General features: G+C 50.4%; 2 protein-coding genes across 3 annotated transcripts; one reads left to right on the top strand and one right to left on the bottom strand.

Annotated features, from left to right (window-relative positions):
- Window positions 1–10,320: 10,320 nt before the first annotated feature.
- Kmt5c (lysine methyltransferase 5C) lies at window positions 10,321–17,672 on the top strand. Of its 2 annotated transcripts, none has more exons than XM_041653896.1 (9): window positions 10,321–10,431; window positions 12,024–12,230; window positions 12,371–12,536; window positions 12,861–12,970; window positions 13,201–13,364; window positions 13,487–13,506; window positions 15,959–16,095; window positions 16,235–16,419; window positions 16,530–17,672. In XM_041653896.1, the coding sequence occupies exons 2-9, from the start codon at window positions 12,121–12,123 to the stop codon at window positions 17,033–17,035; spliced, it is 1,398 nt and encodes a 465-aa protein (XP_041509830.1). In that variant the 5' UTR covers window positions 10,321–10,431; window positions 12,024–12,120; the 3' UTR covers window positions 17,036–17,672. The 2 variants fall into 2 exon arrangements, with proteins under 2 accessions (XP_041509830.1, XP_041509831.1); XM_041653897.1 differs by lacking the exon at window positions 10,321–10,431 and adding an exon at window positions 10,985–11,484.
- Window positions 17,673–21,342: 3,670 nt separating this feature from the next.
- LOC121450077 (cytochrome c oxidase subunit 6B2) lies at window positions 21,343–22,591 on the bottom strand. The gene is made up of 4 exons (XM_041654777.1): window positions 22,523–22,591; window positions 22,260–22,382; window positions 21,603–21,703; window positions 21,343–21,516 (listed from the first exon to the last, which is right to left on the bottom strand). The coding sequence occupies exons 2-4, from the start codon at window positions 22,348–22,350 to the stop codon at window positions 21,463–21,465; spliced, it is 246 nt and encodes an 81-aa protein (XP_041510711.1). The 5' UTR covers window positions 22,351–22,382; window positions 22,523–22,591; the 3' UTR covers window positions 21,343–21,462.
- Window positions 22,592–23,569: the final 978 nt, after the last annotated feature.

Below are 23,569 nucleotides of genomic sequence, written 5' to 3' on the forward strand. Positions count from 1 at the left end.
TTTTGTTTTTGTTTTTCTTTTTTCTATTCCTTTACCTTTCCTTTCCTTTCCTTCCTTCCTTTCTTTTATGTTTATTTGTTTTTCAAGACATGATTTCTCTGTGTAACAGCCATGGCTATCCTGGAACTCACCTTGTAGACCGGACTGTCCTCAGTCTCAGAGATCCACCTGCTTCTGCCTCGTGAGTCCTGGAATCAAAGGCGTGCGCCACCCCCACCCAGCCTAAAATTTAAAAACTACAAAATAATAAAATGAAATTGTGAGGGGATAGAGAGATGGCTCAGTGGTTAAGAGCATTGGCTGCTTAATTTTAATTCCCAGCACCCACATAGTGGCTGTCTGTAACTCTAATCCCAGGGGATCAAGCTGTCTTTTCTGGCCTTATTGGGCACTGTATGTACACACAGTGCACATATGTACATGCAAGGGACTCCCCCATCCACATTAAATAAAAATTAAAAAAAGGCAGGGTGTGGTGCCGCAGCCCTTGAAGCTTAGTACTTGGGAAGAAAAGGCTGGTAGACCATTGTGAGTTTGAGATTAAACTAATCTGCATAGTGAGTTCCAGGCCAGTCAGAGCTACCTGGTAGGACCCCACCTCAAAATAAAAATAATAAATACGTAAATAATTTGTATTTATTTCCTTTGTGTGTGTATAGGGTTGGAGTGGGCACATGCCAAGGGGCCTGTGTAGTCAGAGGACAATTGGAAGAAGTGGCTTTTTCAACCACAAGCATTGTAGGGACTGAATCCAGTTCAGTAGTCTTGGCAGTGGAGTAAATTTAAAAACTAAAAGATAGATAGATTGATAAATAAATAAATAAATAAATAAATTCCAGGATAGCCAGGGATACACAGAGAAACCCTGTCTCAAAAAAACAAAAACAAAACAATAAAAGCTGGGCAGTGGTGCAGGCCTTTAATCTCAGCATTGAGGAGGCAGAGGCAGTCAGATTTCTTGCATTCCAGGCCAGCTTCGTGTTCAGAGTGAGTTCCAAGACAGCCTGGGCTACACAGAGAAACTCTGTCTCGAAAAACAAAATAAAAGCAAAAACAAAAACAAGTCAGATGAGCATTTTTATGTCGGTTCCCTCCCCTCCCCTGTCCCCCACCCCCGTCCCCACCCCTGTCACTCCCTCCCTCCATTCTTTCCTTCCTTTATCTCCATTCCTCTCCACTTTTGGCTGTACTAGGTATTAATATCTCTCTCTCTCTCTCTCTCTCTCTCTCTCTCTATTTCTCTCTCTCTCTCTCTCTCTCTCTCTCTCTCCCTATCTCTATTTATTTTGAGACAGTGTTATGTAGCCCAACCTCTTGACCTTTTGATGTTCCTGCCTCAGTACCCCCAAATTCAGGAATTACAGGTATTAACTACCACACCCAGCTTCCAGGATGTTTCTTAAATAATGACAGGTTAATAGGTTTAGAGAAAGCCCAGGGATATCCTCTTTGGCTGTAGCTAGCCCTCTGTCTAGCTTAGCATATAAACCCTGCTCCTGTCTTGGGGTGCAGGGATCCTACATTGCCTCTCAAGACATACTTCTGCCTCTAGGTCCCTGATCAATTGCACACCCTCCGTCTCAGATCCCTCCCCTCTGTGCCTGTCTTGTGTCTTCAACACCTTTGTCTTCTGGTGGCCCACTCTTTATATCTTTCAAAAACTCTGGCTTTGCAGCCTTGGTAAATGGCAGCCCTGAACAGCAGATGGCTGTGTGGTTCTGTTCTTGCAGACAACGCAAGAGATTCATACACGACGGGTGAAAAAAGAAGGGAGAAAAGAGTCAGGAAAGATGGGCGCTGTGGTGTAGGTGGGTCCAACCCTGGGGAAAGGAAAGGAGGGAGGCAGAGAGAACCTCAGAGCCCAGGGACCTTCTGAGAGAGCCTGATGCCCCCGTGGGTAGTGAGGCACAGAGATTGCCCATATGCAAACACACAGAGCTAGGAAGCAGGTGAGAGGCGGCAAGGGGTGGGGGAAGAGGAGAAATACAGTAATTGCATAGTGGGTTCGAGGTTTCCTTTGGGAGTGACAGGAATGCTTTAGCACTAGTTAGAGGTGAGAGTCGTGTTGTCACTGAACTGTATACTTTATTTATTGCTCGGTTTATTGTTTAGAGACAGAGGCTCCTGTACCCTATGTCCACGTTGGTTAGCAATGGAAAGGAAAAAGAAAACAGGAAGAAAATGACCCCACCTTAATTTTTTTGTTTTGTGTTTATTCCATGTCGTGTGTATGTGCGTGTGCAAACGCTTTTATCTGTGTATGTGTGTGAACACTTTGGGATCACGGCATGCATATGGAGACCAGAAGAACAGCTGCCTGCCTATGAATAACAGTTTGGTTTTTTGTTTGTTTGTTTTGGTTTTTGGTTTTTTGAGATAGGGTTTCACTGTAGCTATCAAGCCTGTCCTGGAACCAGCTCTTGCAGACCAGGCTGGCCTCGAACTCACAGGGATCTGCCTGCCTCTGCCTCAGAGTGCTGGGATTAAAGGCGTGCGCCACCACCGCCCGGTTTAACAGTTTTCTTTTAACCTATATTTTTTCCCTTATTTCATTTTCTTTTAATTTTCAAATTTTATTTTATGTGCATTGGTGTTTTGCCTGCATGTATGTCTGTGTGAGGGTGTTGGGTCCCATAGAACTGGAGTTACAGACAGTTGTGAGCTGCCATGTGGGTGCTAGGAATTGAACCTGGGTCCTCTGGAAGAACAGTCAGTGCTCTTAACCACTGAGCCATCTCTCCAGCCCACTCCCTTGTTTCTTATGTGGTTGATATTACTACATCCTTCAGCAAATCTCTAAAAGAAAACTTTATGCTTATTTATTTTATGTGTGTGTCAGACTTGGCTGCAAGTGCCTTTACCTGGTGAGCCATCTTCCCAGCCCCGGCAAATCTTTATCAAAGGACAATGATGGACACCTGTGATCCCAGCACTGGGGAGGAAGGGGTAAGAGGGCCACTTCAAGGACAGCTTGTTTACAATTTAGAGGATAATCCCTGTAACAGGAGACACCATCTCAAACAAACAAACCAAAAAAAAAAAACAAGCCAGATTCAACATTTCTCAGGGAGGTTGACCAGATTGTTACACACTGAACTGATGAGGGAATAGATATGGATGAGGTCTCAAAAATCATGGAAGACAAACAACTTCAAAGACTGGAGTGGCTGGTGGGGTGTGTGTGCCTTGTGAGAAAGTCAGATTTTAATCTAGGAATGTAGTAACTAGAGCAACATCAGACCAAGAAGTACATAGCATCGCCCAAATTTCTGCATTTTTTTTCTTTTTAAGACAGGGTTTCTCTGTGTAACCACTCTGGCTGTCCTAAAACTCGCTTTGTAGACCAGGCTGGCCTCGAACTCCCAGACGTCTGACTGTCTCTGCTTCCCAAGAGTGCAGGGATTAAATGCGCAGGCCACCACCGCCTGGCCTACATTTTTGCATTTAAGAGGGGATTTGCTACATTGTCCTGACTTCGTTGTGAGTTATTGATGTGTGCACTGGTGTTCGGCCTGCATGCATGTCCGTAAGAGGGTGTCGGATCCCCTAGAACTAGACAATTTTGAGCTTCTGTGTGTGCTGGGAATCAAACCTCTGGAAGAGCAGCCAGTGCTCTTAATCATGGAGCCATTTTTGCAGTCCCCGGAAAGTCTTTATTAGCCTGTCAGAGACTACACTGTGTGGCTGGGATTCCAGTGTAGCACTGAGCTTTTCTCAGGATGAAGTTTTAAGCACAAAAACCCTATCCTGGGTTGACATACTTCAGTCAACAAGAATAGTTCCCCAGAAGCAGAACTACAGAAGCTGAAAAGCAAGGTTAGTACATTTAGAGACTTTCCCCTAACTGTGGACTTCAGCGGATTTTGTATCTTTGTTCTCATTTTGGCAGGTGTTGCTCCCTATGTGCTAGGTTCTAAGGCCTGAATGGTACTTTCCATCATGGCACAGGCTGTGCTAAGGTCTGGGGGCCTGCGGCAGCCTACTTCTGCTTCTAGGGTGATAGTCAGCATGGACACGAAGGTCAGGTGCAGTGGGACAAGCCTGTAATCCCAGCACTCTGGAGTCTGAGGCAGAAGCATCTCTTGGATTTAAGGACAGACTGAGCTATATAGTGACGTCCTGGCCAGGTGGAGCTATAAGAAACCCTCTCTCGAAATCCCAAAAAGTGCCAGGGACAGGTGTGGGAAAGGGGGAGGGTGGGCGGTGCACTCATTTGATCCCAGCACTGTAGAGGCAGAGGCAGGTGGGTCTCTAATTTTGAGGCCAGCCTGCTCTACGGAGTGAGTTCCAGGACAGCCAGGGATACACAGAGAAAACAAACAAACAAACAAACAAAAAAACGCCGGGATATAATTGGGTTGGTAGAGCTCTTCCTAGCCCATGTGAATCCCTGGGTTTAACCCAGCACCAAGTAAAATGGGTGTGGTGAGGGCAGTGATACCCACACTATGAAGGAGGCCGCTGGTCAGGAATTCAGGGTCGTAGAGATCAGCCTTGGACACGTGAGATCCTGTCCCAACTTCTTCTCAAGGGAGTGAACCTGGGCTCTTCCTCTCCCACTGATGGCACAAGGCCTCAGTTGTTTGCCATGCACACCAAAGATCAACCACAAGCCTCACCCTGGGTGTCTGTTCTGTAACCACAAGCTACACCCTTATCCTGGAATCTGCTTCAACAACATTCTGGAAGTGACTTTGTGCTTTTTTTCCTTTTTTTTTTTTTATTAAATGTATTCTTAGCAGTTATTTGAAAAATCCCCTACAATGATTTCTTTAAATTATTTCTTTTTCCTTTTTTCTTATTTATTTATTTATTTATTTATTTATTTATTTATTTTGAGACAGAGTTTCTCTGTGTAACAGCCTTGGCTGTCCTGAAACTTCCTTTGTCCATCAAGCCAGTCTCTAACTCACTGAGTTCCACTTGCCTCTGCTCCCAAGTGCTGGGTTAAAGGTGTGTGCCACCACCACCCAGCAAGTTATTTCTACTTTTATTTTAAATGTATATGTGTTTTGGCTACATGTTTGTACGAGTTTTGTTTGCATACCTGGTGCCTGTATTGGTGCCTGTGGAGTCCAGAAGAAGGCATTGGATTCCCTGGAGCTAGAGTTACAGACCATTGTGAACTGCCATGTGGATTCTGGGATTTGAACCTGGGTCCTGAGATCATTAGGGCTTTTGTTTGTTTGTTTTATGTTCATTGGTATTTTGCCTGCTACAGACAGTTGTGAGCTGTCATGTGGGCCCCGAAAATTGAACCCAGATCCCCTGGAAGAGCAGCCAGTGCTCTTAACTGCTGAACCATCTCTCCAGCCACTAAGTCACCATCATTGTTTTCTTCTTCTTCTTCTTCTTCTTCTTCTTCTTCTTCTTCTTCTTCTTCTGCTTCTTCTGCTTCTTCTCTTCCTTCTCCTCCTCCTCCTCTTCCTCCTCCTCCTTCTCAGAACTAGGGTTTGAACCTAGGGCCTTGTGTATTCTAGCTTCTACCATTGAGCTATATCCTTAGTCTGCTATCTGATATTGTATGCGTGAATATATGACAGAGGGTCTCACGTAGCCAGGACTGGCCTTACATTTGCTATGTGACCCAAGCTGGTCTCAGACTGAAGGACCACAATCCTTCTGCTTTAGCACCCAGGGTTACTGTTATGAGCCACTATATGTGGCTTTTTTCGACTGTTTATCTGTTTGTTTTTCTAAGACAAAACCACATGTAGTAGCATTGACTGGCTTCACAATCACGTAGCCCAGGCTGGCCTTGAACTGAAGGTAATTTCCTGTCTTCTTAACACCAAGTGTTCTGGGATTCTATAAGTCACCACGCATGATCTTTCTTTTTTTAAAATACACTTTTATTACATTTATTTATTTAGGTGGGGAGGGAATGTGTGTGGAAATGACAGAACAGTTTTCAGGACTGGGTTCTCTCCTTCCATCCTGTGAGTCTGAGGGATCTAACTAGGTCCTCAGGCTTGGAAGAAGCACCTTTACCATGAAACCATTTCTCCCTCCCTGGATCTAATTTCATTCATTTACTTGTGTAAATCAAGTCTTTCCCAACACAATTTATTGGAGATGCTGTCTTTTCTCCAATGTAAGCTTACAACACCTTTGTCAAAAATTAGATCTCCAGGGACAGTAAAACGCCCTGATCCAAAGAGCTGTGACTCTAGTCCTCTCCACCTTGTTTATCACTTGAGCCTGGAGCTTGTGGATTTGAAGACTAGCTAGCCAGCTTGCTTGGAAATCCCGTCTTCACTTCCTGAGCCCTGGGATTTGCCCATATGGACACAGGTTCTATCTGTGGTCTTCATTCTTGCAGTGTGAATGCTCAGCCTCAGAATTGTTTCATGAGTTTGGAACTGTAGGAGCAAGCCAGGATAAGCTAAATATGAACAGATCACCCAAAGGAAGTTCTTTACTTCCAACCATTTCCACCTGCCAGAGTAGGACTCAGCCGTTGATAAGTCTCAGTAGTTTACCCTGAAGTTTACCTGGTTGCAGGAAGAACCACAAACTGAGATTACCTGAGCACCACCCAAGAACAGACCATCCAAAGAAAATGCCTAACATTCCAACCGTTTTAGATTGGATCACCTGCCAGCACACACACTCACCAGGACACCCCTAGACAAATGTCAGCCAATCAAGAGTCCTGAACCTCAGAAACCCCTCACCCCCACCTTTACTATTAAAAACCCAACTCTAACTGAGATCGGGGCTCTCCATTTATTCCAATACGATGGACGTGCAGAGATACCGAGTTTGCAAACTTGCATAAAATAAAAGCTCTTTGCTTTTACATATGGGACTCGGTCTCCTTGTTGGCTTTTGGGGGACTTCGTGGATTTGGGCATAACAGGAACATTTGTGAGTGGCATTGAACTACATAGATCTCGGGACAGGTTGTGCTATAGGTCTTCATGTGGATAAATGCTCCTTCACTCACCTGTTTCCACTGGTGGTGCTGTTTTGTGGGAGTGTACAACGGCCCATCTGTCTGCTCTTCAAGTGATAGACATTGGGGGACAATTCAGGTTTTCGGTTGTAGCAAGTATTCTCCCATTCATATCTTTGGAGCACGTGACCATTTCTCTAGGGTACTGATACCGATGTGAGAGCTGTACTTTGAAGAGCCCCACTCTTTTTGTTGTTGTTTTGTCTTTGGTTTTTCTGAGACAAGTTTTATCTGTGTAGTTCTGGTTGTCGCAGAACTTATTATTCTGGCCAAGCGGTGGTGGCACACGCCTTTAATCCCAGTACTCAGGAGTCAGAAGCAGGCGATCTCTGTGAGTTTGAAGCCAGCCTGGTCTACAATACAAGAGCTAGTTCCAGGACAGGCTTTAAAGTGACAGAGAAACCCTGTCTTGAAAAACAAAACAAAACAAAAAGAACTTACTCTATAGATCAGGCTGGCCTCAAACTCAGATAGTCATCTGCCTCTGACTCCTGAGCACTGGGATTAAAGGTGAGCACCTACAAGTTACACTTTTGTTGTTGTTTTGTTTTGTTTTTCAAGTCAGGGTTTCTCTGTGCAGCTTTGGAGCCTGTAGCCCACAGTGGCCTCCAACTCTGACTCTCGAGTGCTGGGATTAAAGGCATGGTCACCACTGCCCGTCAAATTACGCATTTTTAAGAGTTCTAAATGCAGCCAAGCAATAATGGCAGAGGCAAGTGGATCTTAGTGAGTTCAAGGTCAACCTAGCCTATAAAGCGAGTTCCAGGACAACGAGGACTGTTATACAGAGAAATCCTGTATCAAAAAAAAAAAAAAAAAAAAAACACAAGCAAACAAAAAAGAGTTCCGAATGCAGCTGCCCTTCTTTGCTTCTCTCCTAGTTGTCCATTTGTTCTTAATGTGTTTTAGCCAAAGGGTCTCCCAGCCTCACTGTGTTGTCAAGTATAACCTTGAACTCCTGATCTTCCCACTTTCACACGTTACAGTCTTAGTTTGGATTTCTAGCGTTGTGAAGAGACACCATGGCCACGGTAACTCTTATAAAGGAAAGCATTTAATTGGGGCTGGCTTACAGTTTCAGAGGTTTATCACCATGGGAAGACATGACAGCGTGCAGGCAGATAGGACGCTGAAGAAGGAGATGAGAGTTCTACATCTTGATCCTCAAGCAGCAGAAGGAGAAACTGTGTGTTGGTTGTAGCTTGAGCACATATGAAACCTCAGAGCCGGCCCCTACAGTGATGGACTTTCTCCAAGAAGGCCACGCCTACTCCAACAAGGCCACACCTCCTAATAGTGTCACTATCTGTGGGTCAAGCATTCAAACGCGAGTCTAAGGGGACCATTTCTATTCAAAGCACCAAAGTTACCATTGCAGTGATATAGATATACCACCATACCTGGCTCTTACTGTCCATCTCTCCTAAGCTCATAACCAGAGAAGTCACAGCAGGGGTCACCCTGTTAGGGACTGCTACAGGGCAATCTTCTGGCTTGATTCCCTCTGTCAGTACTAGATTTGGTCGATATGATGGCACCCAAGGAGAGGTGCTTAAGTTAGGAAGTATCTTCAAACCCAGGAGAGATAAGGTGGTGTAGGACGGACCCTCAGAAGCTTGGAAGTGTCCCAGCGTGGTACTGTTCGTTTTGTTTTGTTTTTGTTTTTCGAGACAGGGTTTCTTTGTGGCTTTGGAGCCTGTCCTGAAACTAGCTCTTTCTAGACCAGGCTGGTCTCGAACTCACAGAGATCTGCCTGCCTCTGCCTCTTGAGTGCTGGGATTAAAGGCGTGCACCACTGTGAAGCTGAGAGGGGTCAAAGCACTTCCCCAAGGTCACAGAATCAGAATAGAGCAAAACCTTCAGCAACGGTAAAAAAATAAAACGTCCTGCTGGGCAGAGTGGTGCACACCTTTAACTACAACAGAAGCAGGAGGGTCTCTGGAAGGCCATGTCAGCCTGGTCTACACAGTGAGTTCCTGGACAACCAGAACTGCATACTGTCTCTAACAAGAAGTATTATATCTTAATTAGTTTATTTTGTGTGTATGTGCATGTGTGAGGATGCACAGGCCCCCACATGCACATGGAGGTCAGAGGACAACCTGTGGGAGTCTCTGCTTTCTTTCCATGGACCCTGGCTGTCAGGACTGGGGGCCTTTACCCGCTGACCATCTCACGGTCCCAGCCTCACTTCAGTCGGTTGTTCCTTCAGCCTGCGTTAATGAATCGTTCTGTGCCATAGGCGTTGTTCTAACCCAGCAAAAAGATAACTCCTGGAGAACAAAGACTGCCTGCTGCATGGAACTTATTTGTTTGGACGTAATTATAATACGCTAATTATATTTGCAGGATTGAAGAGGTGGGTGATCCTAATTACAGGGATTTCCCCACGGGAGCGCCCCATGAGTCAGAGCTTGTCTCCAAAATCTCAACTTCTCAGCGTCCCTTCTTTTTTTTTTTTTGGTTTTTCGAGACAGGGTTTCTCTGTGGTTTTGGAGCCTATCCTGGAACTAGCTCTTGTAGACCAGGCTGGTTTCGAACTCACAGAGATCCGCCTGCCTCTGCCTCCCGAGTGCTGGGATTAAAGGCGTGCACCACCACCGCCCGGCTCAGCGTCCCTTCTTTCCGATCTGTTCATAGGTAGGGCAAGGAAACTTTACAGAGTGCTTATATAGGTACAATTTCCAAAACGATAAGGAATATTGAGAGAGAGAGAGAGAGAGAGAGAGAGAGAGAGAGAGAGAGAGAGAGAGAGAGAGGAAGGCCTTCTTGTCAAGCAGGGCTGGCAATGAAGTTTTGTTGCCATGGCAACCAATGGTCTCCCGGGGCCGAGGGCAGTGGTGGCGCGCGCGCAGTAACCTCTTTCCTTCCTAGTTAGCTATGAGATTTTGCCCACTGAAGCTGAAAGAAAGAGAATAGCACTCGGGACTCTACGGAGATGGACGGAGGCCTTAGCTAATGGAAGCATAGGCTTTCCCAAAATCAACCAATAATATACGAAGTTTGGATCTGGCAGGTCCCGCCCTCCTTCTACTTGGACCTGAATAACCTGACCCAGACAGAGTTTCTCTCGGAGCGACGGCGCTTTAAGCCAATGAAAGCATTGATTTGGGGCCGTGCAGGAGAAGGGGGCGGGACATATCACTATGGCAACAGCTGAAGGACAGTGACGCGAGCCATTAGTTGTAGTCCGCGAGGTTTATTGACAGCGCGGGCGTGGCGGGGTTTTGTCGGGGCACCGGCTGGGGCCAGAAGAGGCGGGAAAAAAGGGAGAAATGAGAGCCAGCCAATAAGAGCCACGCGGGTTTCATAGCAACGGAGGAGTGACGGCGAACTGGGCCAATAGAAGGATGCGCCGGCCGTCAACTCGGCCGAGGGGCGGCGCGGCGGCAGTGTCTGACGAGAGCCGGACCAGGCGGTGGGAGGTGGTGGCGGCGGCAGCGCGGGCGCCTGAGGAGGAGGAGGAGAAGCGGGTGAGGGGCGGCGCGGCGCCCGACCTCTGAGCCCCCTCTCGGCCCCCGCCCCGCGTCGCCCGGCCTCCCAGTCACCCCCTGACCCGGCTGTCCCCGGGCTCGTCCTCGAGCCTTGCCGCCCAAGTCTCCAGTCCCGCGGGTCCTCGCGCTCCTCACTCGTAGCCTTCCCTGCACCCTCGCAGCCCATGCAGACTCCTCTCTCACTCCCAGGTCTTTCCTTGCCCTTTAGGGGCGGCTCTCTGCACCACCAGGGCCTGTCCCTGACACCTTTTCCCTGCACCGTAACCTCCCGTGTCACTCCCAGGGCACTTCCTGACTCCTGTCTCACTGTCGTGGCCTCTGAGGCCCTCGCCTCGACTCTTACTGCTTCCCCACCCCCTTCTACAACCTTCCCAGGCTTTACTGCGCTTCCTCAGTTCCCTCCTCGAACCCCTAGTGCCTCTTATGTTCTCGTCACTTCAGATCCCCAGGACTTCCCCTCAAACCCACTTGGGACCGCTAGGCCCTTCCTTAGACCCTAAGTCTACCTACCCTTTGGATTTCGTGGGCTCCTCCCTTGCACCCGTAGGTGCCGCCCCCCCTCTCCGCGTCCTTTTGACTTCCCTCCATGTTTGCAGCCTTTCTCTTCCTTCACATCCTACCCCCTGTACCTGGCTTTATTTGTCTTTTCCCATAAGCTCCTCCCCAGCTTCCAGGCTTTTTCTTAGCACCCTCTTCATTTAACCCAGACTTATTGTTTTGTTTTGTTTTCCAGATCTTTCTCCCAGTTCTTGTAGCTTCTCTTCGTGTCTCAGCCACTCTTCCTCCTTTCTTGTTCTCACATTGCTCTTTCCCAAGGTGCAGATCTGCCAGACACCATGATGAGGGCAGTGGGTAAACTGTCCCTCCGTTTCGCTTGATTTGGTTTTTTGAATCTAATTTTTCCCCCTTTGCTCTCGCTTCCTTCCCTTTGTTTTGACTTGTTTCTGCTCTTCATTCCTTCCTTCTTACTGTGTTGTTGTTGTTGTTCCCTTGAGGGCCTCCCCTTTGCTGGAATTCTCAGTCAGGGAGCAGGTACTTGATTTCCCCCCCCCCTTCCCCTCCAGGGTGCCTGGGTCCCACCCACAGCCATTTGACCACTCCCTGAGTAGGGTGACCTTGGAGGGCGGTGGTGAAGAGACTGACCCAGCCTAGCGGGGGTCAGCAAAGGCAGGCTAGAAGCTAAGAAACATCGAGTTCATTTTCACCTTCTCCCTTGATGAGGCCCAGCAATCCCAACTCCCTCCTGCCATGCCAAGGCTTTGAAGTTATCTCAGATTGCCAATCAATCTACCATCCCTGGGCACACGGGGACTTGTTTCCTACATGTGCGTTTGGCGAGGTGGTTTGTGTGTGTGCTGACATCCATGTAAGCGCACGTGTCCTGAGGAGGTTGTGTGTGGGACTGGGGGACCGGCATCTGTTTTGCAGGGAGGGGAGGGGAGTGCTTAATGCACTAGAGACAGTGTTTCTCCCGGGGTTTCCTCACTGTCCGAAGTGGCTGTTGGTGTCATTCTTGCATAGAGGCCTGTGACGTTAGTTTTGCTCCCCACCCACCCCATGCTCTCCTACAGATAAGCAGGCTGTGGGACCCACAGACAGCTTCTGAGTGGCACAGAGCACATCCCTGTGCCCCGCTGGTGCCGGAAGCAGCATGATCTTCAGAGCGCCATGGGGCCTGACAGAGTGACAGCCCGAGAACTGTGCGAGAATGATGACCTGGCCACCAGCCTTGTTCTTGACCCCTACCTCGGCTTCCGCACCCATAAGATGAATGTCAGGTGAGAGGTTCCTGGGGGTAATGGCAGGCCTGGACCTTTTCTCTTGTGTTTTTATAACTCTCAGCCTGACCTCCCTGAAGCTTCAGGTGGGGGTCAGGGTTCTGGAAGTCCCTGGAACTCAGGCATATCCTTTCTCCCAGCCCTGTGCCCACTCTGCGACGACAGCACTACCTTCGCTCAGCACTGGAAGCTTTCCTAAGACAGCGGGACCTGGAGGCTGCATACCGGGCCCTGACAGTGGGAGGCTGGATGGCCCACTACTTCCAGAACCGGGCCCCTCGGCAGGAGGCTGCCCTCAAGACCCACGTGAGGGAGCCCATGCCCTGCTCTGACCTGCACTGTGCTCCCCATTTAGCCGGCAGATTCTGGAGCTCTTAGGAGAGCAGCCCCCAGGTCCCAGCTGCCTTGCCCCTGAAGACACCCTGCAAGGCTCAGAATCCTAGAAGAAAATAATTGGGGGCTGGTGAGCTTTGAGAGTCCAACCTCCTTTTCCTTTAACAGATGAGGACACCTAGACCCAGAGAGGATCTAGGCCATACAGTCAATGACAAAGTAGACCTGGTCCAAGAGAAAGGGGCCCCTTATGGTTGACCCTCCTCACTATCCCACTCTCCCCTACTCTCCTCTCAGATTTTTTGCTACCTCCGCGCCTTCTTGCCTGAGAGTGGCTTCACCATTCTGCCCTGCACCCGCTACTCCATGGAGACCAATGGGGCCAAGATCGTGTCTACCCGTGCTTGGTAAGGGAGCTGCTGGGAGCCAAGACTCAGTCCCTGTGGATGAGGTAGGACCCAGAGGAGGTGGGGCTAGTGAGACCTGAGGACCTGGTGGATGTGAGAGGATGGAGAATGCAATGGCTCGCCTGCCCCTTGGTGCCCCTGCTCCCTGGGGGATTTTGCATGAGAGGTCCTCAACCCCAGTGAGGATTGGGAGGCCTTGCTCAGAGCCATACAGCGTGGACTCTGGTCAGGAAGAAGAACGAGAAACTGGAGCTGCTGGTAGGCTGCATTGCAGAGCTGCGTGAAGAGGATGAGAACCTGCTTAGGGCCGGAGAGAACGACTTCAGCATCATGTACTCCACCCGGAAAAGGAGTGCCCAGTTGTGGCTAGGCCCAGCTGCCTTTATCAACCATGGTGAGGACAAGGCTGGGGGAAGATGATGCAGGGCAGGCACGTGGATGAGACAAGGGAAAGGGGCTGCCTTCCCTTGCTCACTCTCTTCTCTCTCTTCTCTCATGTCCATCCAACTGCGACAGACTGCAAACCCAACTGCAAGGTGAGCCCTGCAGAGTGAGAGGAGTGGGCATGTGGGGAATGAAGGGCTCTCCTGATAAAGCCGTGTCCATCCCTTGTAGTTGGTGGGAGCCCCTGGAGTGGACATCATGGGAAGGCATGTGTCCCCAAGGGTGTCAGAGGGAGAAGAAGAGGCCACAGTGTATTTGCACTGTTGTTACCAGAGCCTGGGTTACTGACTAAAATGGGACCTAAGGTGTGATGGGGAGACAAACTAGCAGGTGACTAATCTCACCTGGGCAGCATTGATGGCAGGGGAGGGGAGAATCTCACCTGGGCAGCATGGATGGCAGGGGAGGGGAGAAGCCGAGAAAATCCGGGAGGCCAAGCACCTCTGCTAACAAACTGGGTAGAAGGGCAGAGTAAGGGAGGAGGAGATAACATGCCGGAACATGTACTGTTGTTGTCCTGTCATCCCAGTGTCTTGGGAGACTGAGGCAGGAAATTCTAAATTCTAGGCCAATCTGGGCAACTTCAGTGAAACTACATTTCAAAAAGGCCAGAGATATAGCTCAGGGTGGAGTGCAAGACCACAGAAAGATGCCGGGCGGTGGTGGCGCACGCCTTTAATCCCAGCACTCGGGAGGCAGAGGCAGGCTGATCTCTGTGAGTTCGAGACCAGCCTGGTCTACAGAGCTAGTTCCGGGACAGGTGCCAAAGCTACAGAGAAACCCTGTCTCAAAAAAACCAAAAAAAAAAAAAAAAAAAAAAAAAAAAAGACCACAGAAAGAACAAGCCGAGCTAGGGGTGCAGCTCAGGGTGGAGTGATTGTGTAGCATATGAGTGCTCTCAGTTCAAACCATGGGACCAACAGGAGCAAGAGCAGAGGTTTAGTTAGACACTCTGACTTGTACCTGTGAAATCAGTGTTTGGGAGATAGAGGCAGGAAGATTGCTGCAAGTTGGAAGCCATCTTGGTCTACATAGTGAGTTTCAGGTCACTTAGGATGATATAATAATAAGATCCTGTCTTCAAAAAAAAACTAAAAAGAAACCAAGTAATAATAAGGTAAGGGGCATCCTGTTGGGCACAGACCTCTGGCCCACTGTGGGAGCCTCCAGGGCATAAATAAGTAAGGGCCAAAGCTCAGTTCCTGACTCGGAACTGGGACAAGTTACGGCTGTCCTGCCTGGCCTCAAGTTTCTCCTGTCAACACCCCTAAGACAGCTGTTCTGTATTCCAGAGGCTCTCAGGGTAATGACACACAGCCTTCACCAGGCCAGAAAGCAAAGGGCAGCATGCACACTATCAACAGCTTGCTTAGTGATCCAGAACCAGCAGGCTTTGGAAGACCAGAGTTTTTCTAAGTGTTGAAAGAAACTAGGGGCACAAGTGGGCAAGATATTTCACATCATATGGAAGGGGCCATGAGGCACAGATGGTGACAGCCAGTGCCCAAAGATGGTAACAGCCAGACCAGTGAGCTTAGTTGACTCTCCTAGCTGCATAGTGGGAGATTGGTTTCTAGATGGCTATGGCAGCAGTTTGCAGGATGCTTAGTGGGAAGGAAAGAGGTGTATAGAGTGAGGGTGGCCGTGAGGAGATTGGCAGGTGATGGGCCTTGAGGTGACGAAGGACCAGCTGAAAGGAGAGGAGGATAAGGGTACTGGAGGTGGCACACCCAGAAGGCACTGGCCATTTGGCCTGGAGGCCATGAGCCAAGGAGACGTCTTTGGGTGTCAGGTTTAAGTGGCTGGCTGGCTAGATAGCTAGGATGACCATGTCTGCTCGCAGATAGGGAGTACAGAGACAGATGCAGATACGGGAGGGAGACAAGAATGAGGAGCCTGTAGGGTAGGTAACCTTGGGGTGAGTGATCCCAGAGGCAGAGCTGGAAGACATGGGAATTGGGCTACAGAGTGGATAGAAGCCTTGGGAGAAGGGAGGTGGCCACAGAGAGAGAGTGGCAAGGGAGTAAGTGAATCTTGAGGGGCTGTGAGATGGGCTAGGTCTGAGGTGTGAGCTTGGCGCTGACCCCAAGTGCGCGGGAAGAACACGAGGCGTAGTCCCTGCTGGCACTGCATACTGCTGGGAGGCCATTGGCTTGCAGGGAAAGGTAGACACAAGGCAGACTTGTTGTTGTTGTTGTTGTTTTTACTGAGCTATCCATTTTTCTCTGCTTCCCTCCCTTTCTACCCTCTTCCATGACCCCCATGTTCCCAATTTACTCAGGAGATCTTGTCTTTTTCTCCTTTCTCTGTAGATCCATGTGTGTATCTCTTAGGGTCCAGAAGGCAAACTCTTAAGGGGCCATGCAGAGGACAGGCTCTAGCCAGGGCTGCTGCCAATAAATGATGTGGTGGGGCAGGAGTTTCTCAGCTGTGGCCTGCCAAAGCCATTACAGAACCCTTAGACCAGGGTGCCTGCCAGGTTGAAAAGTTGGACAGCTCCCGCCCTGTGACCCAGGCCGGGGTACTGAGTGGGTATGGCCTCAGTTTGTGCCCTCAGATGGGAATACTGCCTGTGTGAAGGTGCTCCGGGACATTGAGCCAGGGGACGAAGTGACATGCTTCTATGGTGAGGGCTTCTTCGGTGAGAAGAATGAGCACTGTGAATGCTACACCTGTGAGAGGTAGGCGTGCCTGAGCATGGGTGGAGTGTGCCAGCCTACCGTGGGAGGTCGAGGGTCCTGGTGGGAAACATCCTCAGGATTCACTCGAAAATGAAGATTCCAACGCAGCATCTCCCTTTGCCCTTTTCTGTTCCCACAGGAAAGGTGAGGGAGCTTTCAGACTTCAGCCCAGGGAACTGGAGCTGCGGTCACAACCCCTGGACAAGTATCAACTCCGAGAGACAAAGCGGCGTCTGCAGCAGGGCCTGGACAACAGCCAGCAGAGCCTTCTGGGCCTGCGGGCCTGCTCCCACCTGTCCCCACTGCGTCGTGACCCATTCTGTGGTGAGCACACCCCTGTTCTCTAGCCTTTTGGTCACTGCTTTTCTGAACTGCTCAAGCCCTGCTCACCGGCTTCCCCCTTTATTTCTCTCTTCCTTCCCTGACCACCACAGCTGCCTGCCAGCCCCCATGCCTGCTGCCTGCTAGCCCCCACTTGGACTACTTGCCCCTCTGGCTCCAGTGGATGCCTCAGTCCCAGCCCAGAGTTCGCCCCCGGAAGCGTCGCCGTCCCAGGATCCGCCCGACCTCATTGTCCCCTGTCCTCCGTGCTGCCTATGTTTCCCTACACCAATGGGGAGGCTGTGGTCCCCACTGTCAACTACGGGGTGAGGCCACAGTGGCCCTGCGCCTGCTCCCCAAGACCCGCTGGACCCCACAACAGGACTGGTACTGGGCCCGGCGCTATGGGCTGCCTTCTGTGGTGCGTGTGGACCTTACCCGCCTAGCCCCAGCCCTACCAGCTGCTCCTGCTCCTACTGGGAACCCAGCCCCTGTCTCCACCCCTGACCTTGTCCCTAAACAGGCCCTTGCCTTTGCTCCTTTCTGCCCACCTAAGCGCCTCCGGCTGGTGGTCAGTCATGGTTCCATTGATCTGGACATCAACAGTGGTGAGCCATGATGGACTGCCTGCAGGGAGCCCAGACTGGAGTATAGTCTCTGTCTTGGACCGCTCCAGAAGGGAAGGAAGGAGATGACCCTTGACCCAGGTCTGATCCTGGGAGTGTGTTTTTTAGGATATATCTAGGGAGTTGATCCTCATTGCTCTATGATTGCTGACCCCTGAGCCAACCCCACTCAAGCAAGGGAGCCCTGGCCATTTGATGTCCCCCTCCCCATCCCTGTCCCCACCGCAGGACTTCAGGAGCCATCCCCCTCCCCTCAGCCTCTTCCTCCCCAGGGAGCAAAGCCATAAGGGGTGGGGGCCACTCCATGGCGACTCTCTAGAAGCTCAGGCCTCAGGAGGTGCAACTGACTTGGGGGTTTGCCCTCCCAAACTGCCCCCACAGTAGGGAGTAGGTTGGCTCTCAGTTCTGCAGTTGTTGGAGGCAGGGGCAGTCAGATGGGGTGGGTGGTACCCAGGGGCACATCCTTGGCCCTGCCCCATGGGTCTCAGGGAGGCCAGGTGTGACCTCATCTTTATCACGGTGCTATCCCTGGTGCTACTGGGGTGTAGGGGAGGCTCCCTCTCTTCCCCACACCAGAATGGGGTATGATGGGGGATTGGAAGAACTTGAACTTTTTATTAAAACCTTCTAAGCCCTTAGGAGTTTTTGTGTTTTAGGGGGATGTCAAGTGGGAGGGTGAGATCTCAGCCTCACTGGGGAGATGAGGTGGCATTCTTTGACACTGATAGTTACCCTGACAAGCCTTAAGAAGGGAGGGGCAGTGGGTTCTGGGGACTGCGATACTAAGGTAAAGCCCTGGGACCACAAAAACAAACAAACAAACAAAAAAAAAAACAAAAAACCATGCTTAGGGGAGATGACCAAGAGTGTTCTCTGTTGTGGTAAGGTGAGGCGATAAATGGTGGCTGATGACAGGGAAGCAGAGTGACTTGCCTGAGGCCATGTGAAGACTTGTCCTTTCACCTCTCAGTCAGGTGCCCTTACCTCTAGTGTAGGGCCTAGTGTGGTGGCATCCCTTTAATCCCAGCACTCAAGATGCAGAGGCAGGTTGATGTCTGTGAGTTCAAGGCTAAGCTGGTCTACACAGGGAGTACCAGGCCAGCCAAGGCCTTGTAGACTCTGTTTAAAGAAAAAAATCTTTGAGGGCAGGGAGTTGGTGAGCCTGTGCAAAATCTGGTTCTGGGGAGATTACATAGCTCGGGCCCAGAAACCCAGGAAGTCTCATGTAGCCCAGTTGGCCTCAAATTCCCTGTTGTACTCGAGAAGTTAAAAAAGAAGCAGAGCTTCAGGGTGTAGCTCAATGGTAGAGGGCTTGCTTGGTAAATACCAAATTTAATCCTCTGTACCAGAAAAGAAATAACCAAGAAATAGAGAGCCAGTGTGGAAACTGGTGCTGCCTCTGTGGAACTGTCTCTGCTTCTCCCCTTGAACCTTGGAGGTTGATCAGATGACCCCAGAAGCCATAGGATCTGGTCGGGAGAGCCAGTGTCTGGAAATGGAGGGGCCCTTGAGGAGCTGTAGAACAAAGCCTGAGAACAGAGATGTCCTGACCTCTGCCCTCAGTCCCAGGAACTACAGAGTGAGACAAAGAGCTGAGTGTAGCCCTGGGATCTTGGGAATTTACCCCAGTGGATGGGGGTGGATGTAGGTGTAGAAAGAGCTAGAGGAAAGGTGTGCTCTGGACACCTTAAGGTGGCGCACACCTTTAATCCCAGCACTCGAGAAGCAGAGGCAAGAGGATTTTTGTGAATTCGAGACCAGCCTGGTCTACAGAGTGAGTTTCAGCTTTTTTGTTTTCGTATAATGTATTTGCTTTTACTTTATGTGCATTGGTATTTTGTCTGCATGTATCTCTGTGTGAGGGTGTCGGAGCCCCTGAAGGTAGAGTCACTGACAGTTGTGAGCTGCTATGCTGGGAATTGAACCCATGTCCTCTGGAAGAACCACCAGTGCTCTTATCTGCTGAGCCATCTCTCCAGCCCCATGAGTTTTAGTTTTTAAAGTGTTGGAAAGAGACAGGAAATAGTCAAGTGACCATGGCAGGGAGTATTATGGACCTGAAAAGGAGAAGAGGTAGAGGAAAGCTGGACATTGGGAGAAAACGGACTCAGACCCAGGTCTGTGGGCAGGACAAAGGTGGCTGCAAAGCTAATGGGCCTGTGCTCCAGCCACTTAACTGGGTGACATCATTAAGTCCTCTGGTTATCAGCAGTGTTGCCTGTGGGGATGGTGAGTGACCAGAATCTTCCTGTAGCCTTGTCCTCACCCTGTACTTCCTTGTCCGTCTCTGGTTGTGGTTAGACACTGAGGCTAAGGTCTAGATGTAATCATCCTGGGCCATCTGGGGTGTGTCCTTGGTGAGTGGTGAGCAGCCTCTGGGGCAGGTGATAGACAGGTCATCCAAGGGTGGGACCAGCCAGTCCACCGAGCCAGAACCCCCATCCTGCCTCTGATAACGGGACTCTGAGCTGTCTGGTTTACAACTAGGGAAACTGGGGTTGGTCATTCAGGAAGGTGACAAGGAGGTAAATGTCACATGAGGCCTTCTAAGACAGAGTTTGATGATTACTTCAGGTCTAGCCAGGAGGCTGGTAGCTGTGGGCTGGTGCCAGTACAGCCGACCTGGAGGCCTCTGGCTCTGTTAAAGATTACTGGTGCTAGGCTTGGTGGCTGTGGGAAGTAGAGACAGGAGGATTAAGAGTTCAAGGCTATCCTGGCTACTGGAGACTTATAATAAAGAAGCAAATGGTGACTTCAGGATGGAGAGAAGGCTGGTGTTTTTCCAGAGGGCTTGGCATCAGGCTGCTTATAATCTCCACCCGGGAACTACCACTCGAGGACGTCTGATGCCGTCTTCCGGCCACCTCTCACCAGCACCCACCTCTCACCAGCACCCACCCACCTACTCAGAAAAAAAGGGGCCTGGGAGTCAGCCGGGCAGGGTGGTGGTGCCCTTTTTAACCCCAGTGCACAGGAGGCAGATGGGTACATGGCTCTCCATGGGTTCAAGGCTAGCCAGGGCTACATAAACCTGTCCACAGAAAGGAAGAGGGTGTCACTCCTTATGTTTGGAAGATAGGCCAAGGAGCAACTGGAACTGGAACCAAAATGATTTGGTTGATGACTGGAAAAGATGGGCGGATCAAAGAATGATTAAGATGAAAGTGCTGAAGAGATCAGTGGGAGAACTGGAGTGTCACCTGTAAAGGGACAGATGGCCCCATATGAGCACAGGGGTAGACCTGCACTAGAAATCAAAGCGGGTAGGGTGCTGGAGATGGCACAGTGGTTAAGAACATTGGCTGCTCTAAGTTCCAGAAGATCGGAGGCCCACTTCTAGCCCCCATGTGCACTAGGCACTTAAGGGGTGTGTGTACATACATGTATTTTATTCATATACTTTTTCTTTTTTGAATCAGGATTCTGTTGTGCTGGACTGTAGGGCTGCTGTAGGATGGAAAATGCTCTGGGCTCCTGTTGGGACAAGGGCGCTCTTGTGGTGGGGCAGGATGTTTTTGGAGGGAAATGGGACCAGTGGAGGTAGGGCATGGTGGGAAGCTGATAGTGTCAGTACAGAGTGGTTAGGGAATAGTGGATCAGCACTGGATCATGGAATAGATTCCTCAGGACCAGGGACTGGATGGGTGGGTATGATAGCTAAGATGGCCCAGGCAGGAGAAGAGGAGGTTGAGATATGGGCATTTGACGAAGAGTAGCAGGAAGGTATGGCTATTGACAGACAGGACACCCTGTAGGTGGAAGAGACTTTGTTATAGTTGTGACTTTGGGGGGGGGGGGGAGTCAGGGTTTCATTGTGTATTATAGCCTTGGTTGGCCTTGAACTCACTATGTAGACCAGGCTAGCTTCAAATTCAGAGATTCACGTGCTCCTGCCCCTTAAGGCTGGACTAAAGTAAAGGCATGGGCTACCTTAAATGTTGAGATCTTGACTTCATGACCACAGGCAGAACCCAAGAGCCTCTAAGCTTGTTTCTGTCTACCTGCTTTTGACTGCCTTAACTCTGGAGCAGCAATCCTTCTCCTTGCCCCCATGATCAAAAGGTGTTAGGGGGCTCAGCAAGTAAGCACTTGCCATGCGTGTATGACGACCTGAGTCTGGATCCCCAACGTGCACATAAAAAGCCTAGTTCAGCGCCCATGACTGTAATCCCAGTGCTGGGGAGTCAGAGACGAGAATCCCAGCTAGTCGAGCACATGAGTGAGTTCCAGGGTTAGTGAGAGAGGCTCCGTCTCAAAAACAAAACCGGAAAGAAAGAAAACAAGCAAACAATAGCAGCATCATGACTTTATTTGTGGCGTAGAGACAGAGAGGAGATGGGTAACCCAGGCTGGGGCTTGGTGAGAGGACAGTGGTTACTGGGGGATGATGCCTCAAGGGGAGCAGCGCTCAAGTGCACAGTCAGATTTTGCCCGGGAAAGTCCCCTGCTTGATCTGCTCATTCCAGCGCTGCACCTGGAGAAGCAGAGGTCCCCCCAGCATCTGCTCAGCCTGAGTCTGGGCTCACCGCCCTCTCCACCAGCCTCGCTCCGCCCTCTCACCCAGCTGACGGGACACAGTGAATGGAACACGCGGAAATAGTACTCGCAGGGCTGTGTGGTTTTCCCGCGGCGGTTCATGGTCTTCACGCACCGGTGATAGTCTGCAGAGTGCCTCGGGGTGGGGGTGGGAGTGTCATGAGACAAGCCACGCCCCTCTAGACATTGGCCCCATCCTACCCATTCTAGGACTCAGTCTTACACTCTTACTCTTCCAACCAATCGGGTTCCTCCTCCCACTGTAGACTTCCCCTTACTCCAAATTTCCATCTTGACTTAGCTCTACCACCTAACAAGGTCCGGTCCCTTTTGGTTGTCTGCTTCACCTTGCCCCTCCAGGACCCAGTTCCAGCCAGCTCCACATCAGGTGCCTCCCTTGACCTCAGACCCCGCTCCTTTTCTCTCGACCTAACCTCCTCACTCCTGGTTTTGCCCTTTACTGACAAGGTTCCATCTCTCCTGGCTTAGTTCATTTCACTCTAGGGTGGCAATCTTATGGTCTCCAGACAGGCGATCTCTTCCACTCCAGGACCCGCCCCTTCACGGCTCAGCCCCACCCACTTCGGTGCAGGCCCCGCCCCTTCAGGCCACGACCCAGCCTCCCATTTCAACGGTCTCCAGGTGGGGGCCTCCCCTCTAATAGGGCCCAACAGGTCTCACCCAGAAAATTCTGGTAGCAGTTACGCGTCTGGTTCTGGTTAGGGAAGCGCGGGTCGAAGGGGGGCGTTTTCCATTCGCCCGAAGGGGGCATCTGGGCTTCAACATCCACGGAAGGGTCAGCTCCTGCAGAAAGGGATGCGGGGCTCCGTGGGTCCTAAGGGGCGCCCCTCGCTCCGACCTTTCCCAGATCCTGACCCACAGTAAACCCCACCCACCTTGGCCTCACCACACTGAGGTGGACAAACTAAACGTAGCTGGAATACCAGGGCTGCGGGGAGTCCACCGGTGCCTTTAGCTCGAGAGTGAGGGCTGGTCCCAAGAGCACGGGAGCGACACGACCCTCAGGTCGGATTGGCTGGCCCCCAGGGAGTCCCAGCCAATTGGATCCCTCTGTAATGTGGAGGTGGGGTTAGTGGAGGCCCCGCCCCCTACTTCTTGCCGGATGCCCCCTTGGGCGACCCGTGCACCCGAGCGCGCACACTTAACAGGCACCAAGGCTGGGTTTTTGAGTCTTAGACTAAGACTTTTAATCTCTGCAAAGCTGAGCTTCTCCCTGACATCTGTCCCGCCCCACCCTTCCCGGTATATAAACGTCTATCTAGCTCTGGTCTCTACTGGGAGGGGGAGGCTTCCCCACCACCACACACGGTGTTCTCAGTCGTCTGTGTCTTACAGTCGGGGTGCACAGCACCCTGCGGGCCTGTGAGGGAAGGAGGAAAGGGAAGATGATTCCTGGTTCCTGAGACCCACTCCTCCAGGTCCAGATCTTCCGGGTCTCAGGGATACCTGGTCCCACTGGGCTTCTGGACAATTTGTTGATAGAGTCTCCTGAATTATGTTATCTTAAATCCTTGGGTCGCTGCTTACTGTGGGGAGAGAAAGGCAGAGAATGTTTTAGGGGACTGGCAAAGAGACAGGTTCCCAAGAGTATAGAAGTTTTACACACACACACACACACACACACACACACACACACACACACACACGGCAGAGTCAGGCAGATCTCTGAGTTGGAGGCCAGCTTGGTCTACATAAGGAGTTCCAGGACAGGCTCCAAAGCTACACAAAGAAACGCTCTCTCAAAAAACATTATATATATATATATATTTCACAGCTGTTATTTACACCTTAAAAGTTGGTCAATATATTTATCACTCCTTTCTAGTTCCAAAATGTTTTGATCACCCTTCACCCCACTTCCAGCACATTAGAAGTCGTTCCCCATTCCTACCTCTCTAAGCACTTTTTAAAATTATTTATTTATTTTTGGTTTCAGACAAAGTTTCTCTGTGTGGCCCTAGCTGTCCTGG

This window comes from Microtus oregoni, unplaced genomic scaffold (genome assembly GCF_018167655.1).
Source record: "Microtus oregoni isolate MIOR12 unplaced genomic scaffold, Mior012 000006F_ref0000085, whole genome shotgun sequence".
Classification (NCBI taxonomy): Eukaryota; Metazoa; Chordata; class Mammalia; order Rodentia; family Cricetidae; genus Microtus; species Microtus oregoni.